The 9,340-nt window shown below is 31.5% G+C and overlaps 1 protein-coding gene across 2 annotated transcripts; it reads right to left on the bottom strand.

Annotated features, from left to right (window-relative positions):
* Positions 1–767: 767 nt before the first annotated feature.
* On the bottom strand, positions 768–6,025 carry LOC108460527 (calcium permeable stress-gated cation channel 1). Of its 2 annotated transcripts, none has more exons than XM_017760042.2 (12): positions 5,579–6,025; positions 4,946–5,282; positions 4,700–4,852; positions 4,466–4,601; positions 3,962–4,063; positions 3,754–3,873; positions 3,587–3,667; positions 3,145–3,485; positions 2,818–3,063; positions 2,195–2,519; positions 1,882–2,115; positions 768–1,253 (listed from the first exon to the last, which is right to left on the bottom strand). In XM_017760042.2, exons 2-12 carry the CDS (start codon positions 5,257–5,259, stop codon positions 987–989), a joined length of 2,319 nt encoding a protein of 772 aa, XP_017615531.1. In that variant the 5' UTR covers positions 5,260–5,282; positions 5,579–6,025; the 3' UTR covers positions 768–986. The 2 variants fall into 2 exon arrangements, with proteins under 2 accessions (XP_017615531.1, XP_052875862.1); XM_053019902.1 differs by having other exon boundaries at positions 5,493–5,992.
* Between the last annotated feature and the right edge of the window lie 3,315 nt (positions 6,026–9,340).

Genomic DNA, 9,340 nt, shown 5'->3' with positions numbered 1-9,340 from the left:
TATTTTAAAATAAATATCAAAACTATATATGAATTTCGATCCAATGTGTAATTTAATACATAAACTTTAATTTTGAGCGATTCTATACACGAAATCTTGATTTGATTTAATTTTCATAAATCAGTAACAACATTACCGTTACCATTTTATGTTGATATATCGCATGCGCAAACAATTATATTAATCCGGTATGAAAATAAATATATGTATTCATTTCTTTAAATATGCACAATTGAATCAAAATCAAAGTTTCATGTGTATATATAAATCACAATTCAAGCTTTATATGTATAATTGCACCAAATTAAAGTTCATGTATAAATTTGATATTTATTCCTATGATATAATTTAATTCATATAGAATCGTTTCGATGGGCCATGTTGTTGCAGAGCTCTTTTATTAAGGGTGTTCAAATTTTGGTTAAAACCGAATTAATCAGTCGAACAGATCTAATTCGGTTAATCGGTCGATTAACCGATCTAATGCAATTGGAGGTCGGTTAATGATTTTTTAAAAGTTCGGTTACCGAATAATTCGGTTCAAAATCAGGTAATTAACTGAATTAACTCAACTTAATAATTAATAATTAATAATACAAATTATATGTAATTTTAATTGATCAAATATCGGTTAATATGTTTGATGCAATTAACTCGATTTTAACATTTTGAGTAGAAATTAAATATTATGAGTTTAGAAACATTTTAATTTCATTTTTATTATTTTTTATGTTAAATTAAATTAAAATTCGAATCACACCACTTCATGCATATTAACTTATTGGGTTTAATAAAACAAATCAAAAGCAATCCTCAAACAAATATTCACTCTATCATCCTCATACAAAGTCTATTTTAACAATGTAGTCCCCAAGACCATTTCTCTTGGCTATCCTCTTCTCACTATTTTGTTCATTTAATTTACAGCTTCATGATGTTGCAAATATACAGTATAAACGACAACATCAAGCAACACACATCGGTACCTAACTTGCACGCTCCGGATGTTCGGGAACCACCTCTGGCGGCAACGATGGTGAAGATGCACCGCTAATTCTGCTAGGTGCTGGAGTGCTTCTTCGAGATTGACGTTTCGTGGGTACTAAAACACTCTCGTTTTCAGACTTGAAATCAAATTCGTCCTCTTCATCTTCCTCTTTGAAAACCGGATGGATGTATGCGTTCTGAAGATACGGTTTTAAGTTGAGGTTTGGTTCCCTTGCACGTTCCAAGGTATCTTTCATCATTGCTTCCTGAACAAGGAAATAAAGGGTTAATTTCAATAAACGTCCTCTACCTGTTGCCTAGATTATAAATTGGTCTATAAATTTCAAAACTTTTGAATGGAATCCTCAAAGTGTTGTAACAAACCTGAATTTAAAGAGAGAATTTTATCGGTGTTAACAATTGGAAACAAATGTATGAAGAATATGAAGACTAAGCATATTTTAACCATCAAATATCTCAAAACACAGAAGAAATCATCAAGGCATCAACCAACCTGTAAAGGATATGGGATAATAGCAGGTTCGTGTAATCTTTGTAAATTAAAAATTTAGCCCCACTACTTATATTTTTAGAAATTTAGTCCTTGTAATCTTCATACACTTGGTAGCCACATAACAAAAAAAGAAAGAAACCGCATTGTAATAAACTTGAATTTATGGAAGAATCTTAATGATGTTAACAATTGATCTAGTATTTTTAAAACGGAAAAGTAAAAGTAGAGAGACTAAATCTCTTAAAATAGAAATAGAGGGACTAAATTTAAAATCTACCAAGAATAGCTTTAAGCATATTTTAACAATTGAATATCTCGAGACACAGAAGAAACCATCACTACTAAATCTAATATGCAAAGAAAAAGAAAAGACAACTAACCTGTAAAGGATATCGAACAAACGCAGGTTCGTAACGGGCTTTGCATAACGTGTAAAACCATATCGTGAGGACGACGAGAGCAATGAGAAACGGTGTGGACTGAGCAGCTTTCTTTGAAGTTAATAATCCAATAAGGGCGACTTGTGAGATAAGCAATGCAATTATTATGCGTCCGTGGACGTCGGGCCAAAATGCCGCGGCACTCTCATACTCTTGATTGTAAACATTAATTATCTACATTTTCAAGGAAAAAGAAAAGGAAATCAAACAAATGTAAACAAAATGATTCGTTTTACCGTTTCCCAAATATTACCTGATGACGGAAGACGACGTAAGCTAGCCCGAAGAAGATTACAATGAAAGGAAGTAAAGCAGGTGTCACGGCAGCATAAACGAGGCCAAGTAGAAAATAGAGTTGTATTTGAGGTTCTCCAGTGTTGAAGCCCAAGCTCCCAGGATCCATTGCCTCCTCTCGATCCTTTTCAGTTTTCACCAAGAAAAAGTTTTTCAGGTGGTAAATTATAAGCGGTTTTAGCATCAAAATCTCTCCGGCTATTCCCGCCCATCCATCAACCATGATATAAGTAATGAAAAACGTTGCTCTCAATGGTACAGCTACACCAATTGTTCTCGGAATTCTGTAACAAATGATCGAAAATTAAAGAAAAATACAGAAATCCAACTTTCGAAATGGTAGAAACAATTGTAAACTTAGAAATCTCCCAAATGATTGCATCACTTAAAGCAAGGTAAATTTCTGGTTTTGATCCCTCTACTATAGTTGAATTTGGAATTTAGTTCATGTGCTTGCATAATTTGGTCCCTCTACTTTATAACATCATTAGTAAGTCCAAATTAAAGCACGGGGAATAAATCCTATATTTGAGCATAGAAAACGAATCGAAATCATAGTTTGACCCTTAAAGGAATACGTACTCATTTGCCGATTGCTTAATGAATGCGTTTAGTTGCTCGAGTGCACTACCGGCAACAATGCTGCCAAGGAAAACATTCACTAAATTGAAAAGATAGTATCGAGTTGCTGCTCTCCGCTCTAAAGACGATTTTGACGTGAATCCTTCGAACTTGGCCATAATCATCAATATAGTCGGCAGAAAAATAAGAAAGAGCTTCAATGCAAGACCGGGTAGAATACCTTGGATAACCGACTTAATAAATTTCCTGCCAAGGGAGCAAAACTGATGGTTATTGTAATGAATTCTGATTGATTACTCAAGGTTTCACTATTATAAAGTAACTCACATATCGATTATGGGCTTCAAAAAGGGTGCTACTTTCTCGAGTCCCTCGATGCTAGCCAAAGCTTGTACGGATGCGATAGGGATGATGAAAAAGAAAGTCAAGAAAAAGAATGCTACAGCCATGATCAACCTCCTAATTGCCAACGAGACGTAAGGAATCGGTAGGTTCGGCCAATAGACATCACATGGCTCGGGTGCCCATTCTGTTAACCATGAAGTTGGGTCTCGGGATTGTTGTGTTTGAGCACAAACAGCTGCTCCCCATCGTGATTTAAACGAAACAAACGCAGCCGGCATTATTGCTTTTGGATCTTTTTTTACCCTTTCTCTCTCTTCAGCTATCTGAATATGAAAAGTTGTGACTCACATCATCACACGTTGAAAGAAAATAAAACGGAGTACAAATACATAATGAGCATGCAAGTTGAAAAAGAAATGCTTACTTCCTTAGATAACTTCTTGATTTCAGCTTCATGATGCTCAATTGCATCAACTTTTTGACCGCAAAGCCCGAGGAAACCAGTCTGATAAAAAGAGATAATAAGATGCTTATGAAGAAATACGAAACATAAAGTAAAAACGGACCAGATGATGGACCGTAGCAAGTTACCTTCATAATAGGCCGTTGTGCATTATTTCTTGAGTATTTCAGCTGGTAATAATCAAGCCAATTTTGCTTTTTTTTCCTCTGTTTCACCAACTTAGCAAGTTTGTTTGCATTACATACTACCTACATGTATTTTCAAAAAGGGCTAAACCGTAAACCGAATTCTACGGTAATCTTTTAACCGAGTAAAACAAATGCAAAAGGAACTCACCTGATTTGTAAGATAAGTGTCTGGGTGATTGACCAAGAAAAAATGCTCCACGGTCTCACTAACAGATTCATCGGGATCTGGTGGTACGTTCCGAACAAGCACCTACAACAATCGAATTCCACGAAGAAGCATTTACACTAAACCGAAATATACGATTCATTGTAGCCAATACTCTTAAGAACTTCACAATAAAAGAAAATCAATCTTTCTGTCAAAATTTCATCCATTTTTGCAATTCAAAACTACTCTATACATCAGCATGAGGTACAATAGCATGCTACGTATCACTGTTTAATTATTCTTTCAGTCATGCCAGTTTTTAAGGGTACAAATGGAAGAAACTTTTATGAGAAAAGACTGGTTTGCTCTATGATATAACGAATAAGAACTAATTTGCCCATTTCTTGAGTAGAGGGAGTAAAATGCAATCCGACTCCACAGGGGCATTCATAGTACTTTTACCAAACTACACTAACGGCAATGTTCAAGTGAATGTTCACTTACCGTAAATTGATCCGGCCTACGTTTTTCTGATGCAAGAAAGTGCAACCTCATAGATGCGACCGTCTCATACTCCTTTAGCAACACAAAGCAAGTCCAAAACGTAAAAGCATAAGCCATAACAATATGGGTCCAAAACCTACAACATAAGACTACGTATTATTCCACCGTATAACATCTATCAGAATAACAGATTTAACACAAATGTAATTAGCAAATGATATCAAGATCTCCGACCTATCTGATTCGAGTGGAATATTCGAAATCGAGAGCTTATCAATATTACTCGAAGTTACATTCTTCAACTGCAATTCCAATGTTTTATTCGTGTAATTAACTGGTACTAGAACCGCCCACGCCACAATAGTGATAGGGACAAAAATCTTTAACCTGCATACAAAATATCAAGAATATAACGAAACTTGACCGGAAAGGAACCAAAAAAGGCCCCAACATTAACGAACACCGTAAAATGAAGCATACCCTATCAAGTAAATGCGCAAATAAACAGCCGAATCCAACCCAGCATGATCGACAAGCTCGAGTTCGGGCATTTTCAATGCTTCAGGCATCCAATTCAAGAACTTCAAGTAAGATCGAAAATCCAAGTTAACGAATTTCCTCACGAACGCGCCGGAACTAGCCGGACTGGTTCGTAAACCCTTAAGATACCATTTCGGAAAATAAACCCGGTCGTTGAACGGTTGAAGCCGTAATACAGCGAAAGCTATAAAGAACACAAATGCACTAAGCAGATTAAAAGCTGCTGCAACCCCTATATCACCTAATGTCGCCATTTACATAAAAAGAAAAAACCCCCCTGCAAAAGAAAAAAAAACCATAATCAAACAATTAAACTCCTCTAAGGTTGTAAGATTCTAGCTAAAACGTAAAAACCAAACAGCTAAATCATGTCTTAAAAGCAAAAACACATAGCAAAATCGCCTCTCCTTTTTTTTTCCCAAAGTTTCAGCTATTTTCTAAACCAAAAAAAAACCCAGATTCAATCAAGTGGAATAAAAATCCTTACTTTTTTTTTTTTTGAGACTCTTCAAGTGAAAGAAAAAGGAACAGTTTTTATACTGTTCTAAAAAAAACCATAGACAAAGAAAGTACCTTTTTTTTTCTAATTTTCTTGTTGGTTTGGTTGTTGAAGATCATAAATTGAATTAGTGGGTGTTTGGATCGCTTTAGAAATCAAACAAAGCAAGAACATTCCTCCATTACTTAGCTAGGGAAAGTGAAACACACGCAATTGTAAACAATTACAGAAAATCCAGCTTCTTCCATAACAGGGAATGGATAAAAAAGCAAAAATAAAGGCTAGAAACAGTAATTTAAAAGAAACCAAAGGGTATTTTATAACAATTTAGTGGGATTTATTTTTCCCTACAAAGATTTTGTCTTGGCTTAAAACAGATATAATGGTGGTGGTGAGTGGTTACTGCAGTGTTAGTTTTTTCTTTGGGTTGTCATTATTTGAGGGATCCTTTCTTTCTTTCTTTCTTTTTCATGTCCCTGTTCTAAATTGACCGATTTGTCTTTTTTTTCCTTTCTGTTCTTACTAATTAGTGAAATTATGTCAATTTTTATATAAAATCCCTGTATTATGTGTTCTTTTCGATTTTAGTCTTTTTATTATAATTTTCATTTTAATCCTATTTTTTAGTTTTGAGGTTAATTTTTACTGTTAATTTTTAAATAATATAGGAATAAAGAAATATTCAGACTTTGAATTTGATATTTTTTGGTCCATTTTAATCTCAGAATTTAGCAATTTTTCTCAATACCGTGGCACTATAAAATTATGCTATGCAATTTTTGAAAATTGAATATTTTATTTTTATTTTTAGATTTTATATATATGTATTTAAAATTTTCAAGTATTTTAAAGAAATCTAAGTTTAAGGATTAAATTGAGAAAAGTTATCAAATATTAAAAATGCCAATGAAAAAATTTAAGGACCAAATTAAAAAACTATCGAATTCAAAAACTAAATGTTGTATTATCTCAATAATTTAATGTAATATGCTTTTCTAAGCAATGTAATGATGATGTGATATACACACTTTGATTTATAAAAGAAAACAAAATATGAAAAATAGTATATCATTACTCTATAAAAATGATAAAATATGATATAATAAATGTCGATAATGGCAATAAAATAATTGTAAAATAATAAGAAAAGAAAAACAAGAATCTGATTTTATGTGAAAATTATTTTAGAAAAAAACTACTAGTAGAAGAGAAAAATTCACTAATGTTAAAAAAATGATATAAGAAGAATTTCGATTATATATATATTTAAGGGTTAAAACTTGTTCTAATCAAAATTAAATAGTAAAAATATAATTCTATCTGATTCTCGCCCAAATAATTGGATTCGAGTCACATAAACTCTAACAACATATGTATACCACTGGTTTAAAACATCTCAAATTACTCGACAGAATTAACGAAAAAAAATGAATTTAGAAACAAACGTTTTAAAAAGTAAAGGGTTAGGAATAATTAAATTATTGTGTAAGGACTAAATGTATAAAAATTACATAACACAAGGATGTTTTTATAAATTTTGAGGAATAAATTGATTGGGAGGAGAAAAAGGTTGCCTTAACTGTCGGTAAGCTACCACGTGGGTGTTGCTACTGTTACTGTATTTTGTGGATGGGCATTCTGTTAAGAGTCGCGGCGGAGGAGAGTGAGAAAACCGACCGATCAAATTAAAGAGACAGATGATGGAGAAAGCGAGTGAGTTGTTCGGAGAGTTGGATCGGGATTGGTGATGTGGTGGCGTGCATATGACGTAAGCTGACGTGGCTATCATAAGAGAGGACAACAAGGATTGAATTTATGGGTACAAACAGTATAATACTAAAAAGGGTTAATTCGTTAGACAGTCTCAAATTACGGGTAAATTTTTAAATTGGTCCTTAAAATTCAAACGTTTCAATTAAATTCTCAAATTAAAGTATCGTTTCGATCAGGTTGTTATTTTCAGTCTAACCGTAAAATTTGATGTTAAAACTGACATTTAATATCAAATTTGATAGATAAATTACCAAAAGTACCTAATTGGAATGATGTTTTAATTTAAGGATTCAATTGAATGTTTCCAAATTTAAGACATAATTTTGGGGTGTTTAACGCAATTAACCCTACTAAAAATAGTGCAGGTTTAGGAATTGGGCCATCTACAAAGTTGTATAAAGAGTTGACACGTGCATTCTAAGTAACCGTCCATTTATCTTATCTCCTTTTGCTTGCATATTGAAATCATTATCTGAACAGAATAGAAAATACACGAAGAAACGTGAAGAGGGACTTACTAGAATTCGAATATTCAATTTGGGTCCCAAATTTTAATTAAAATTAAATTTTGATTTAATTATATTTGATTTGCAAAAGTCACAGATTTAAATCATAGCGAAGGCCGAGTATTATACAAGTAAAATCCGTATAAAAGTTTACTTTCTCTATTTGATGTTGATTAAAATAAGATGTTTTAATCCTACTGCATTACTTATATTTGACTTTAACTAGAATAAAATTTTTAAGCCTATAAATAGACTTAAACGTATTTCATATTGCATTATTCGAATTCGACATAGTAAATTTTCTTTTTTTCTACTCGTGTTTTTTTCTCAAAAGCATTTTCACGTAAAATTTTTACACAGATAATTCAAAATAATCGGACTTAATTCAAAAAATCCAAATCTCAAACCCAAATAACGATTAGATGTTTATAATTTCTATAAAATTTGAATACAAAAAATGCTTTAAAATCTAAATTCATTTACCATCGAGCATTAATTAATTAATTTTTGTTCGGATATTGAATCTAATAAATATCATGATTTAATAATTGAAGATAGAAAATAGATATTCAAATATTAATATCCAAGATCTCTATGGATAATAATTAAAATATCTAAATATGAATTGAATTAGTAAAACGAGAATAAGTGTACCTAATAAATTAAATAAATGTTAAACTATAAACCCTAAACCTTAAATTTAGTTCTTATTTTTTAGTTAAATTATACTCAATCTTTTAAATCGTTTAATTTAGTTCTTATTTGTTGACATGATAGATATGATAAATCTTGTCATGCAAACATGAAATACATGTAAACTATTACGTTAGTTGTGATGCCAAAATTAATAAAAAAATTAATATTTTAATAAACATTTTCGTTAAAAAATAATTTTACTCTTAAATATTTTAATTTTAGAAATTACTATTTTCATTAATAAAAACTACATAATTAAACTCAAACAAAGATACAAATGGATGTATCACAATCAATACATTGCATTATTGTAATAATATCTGGCAACTATACATAGAGATGGACTTTGCAATTTGTGATGCCCACCTACTTTCTTTTCTCCCAACTTTTATTCTTTTTCCTTTTTTGTTAGTAGGGGAATTTATTTTTCAAAGGCAAAAAGAAAGGGCTTACATTAAATTTCAAAGGTCAAAATATTTAATAAGTCCTTATAATTTTTACAAAATTAGAATTTAGTCCCTATACTTTCGTTTAAGGAAATTTAGTCGTTCCACTTTTCAAATCTCAAAATTCAGGTCAAAAATTGCTAATACAGTCAACTTTTTTAATCGTGTAATATCATGTTAGCTTGTTATTTTCATATATTACTCACTAAAAACCCAGTTATTTGATTGTTAGTAACGTCAAGATTGAAATTCCAAATTTCAAAAAAATATAGAGATTTAGAATTATCTAGTTGGAGAATATGAACTAAATCAATAATTATATGTATAGTACAGGACTAGTAATTCAATTTAACCAAATAGATTCAATGCTACTGTTTAAGTTAGGACTAAAATTTAAAATTTTGGAAAATAAATG

Source organism: Gossypium arboreum, chromosome 10 (genome assembly GCF_025698485.1).
Source record: "Gossypium arboreum isolate Shixiya-1 chromosome 10, ASM2569848v2, whole genome shotgun sequence".
NCBI lineage: Eukaryota > Viridiplantae > Streptophyta > Magnoliopsida > Malvales > Malvaceae > Gossypium > Gossypium arboreum.
Note: the sequence above shows the minus strand (reverse complement) of the source record. Positions and strands in the feature narration are given on the sequence as shown.

What these genes read in the sequence shown, in the direction of transcription:
- LOC108460527 (XM_017760042.2), bottom strand. Translation starts at nt 5,259, where the DNA reads ATGGCGACATTAGGTGATATAGGGGTTGCAGCAGCTTTTAATCTGCTT. An exon ending in CACAACGGCCTATTATGAAG is followed by an intron (nt 3,668 to 3,753) that starts GTAACTTGCTAC and finishes TCTTTTTATCAG; the next exon opens with ACTGGTTTCCTCGGGCTTTG. An exon ending in TTGTTCGATATCCTTTACAG is followed by an intron (nt 1,254 to 1,881) that starts GTTAGTTGTCTT and finishes TTCCTTGTTCAG; the next exon opens with GAAGCAATGATGAAAGATAC.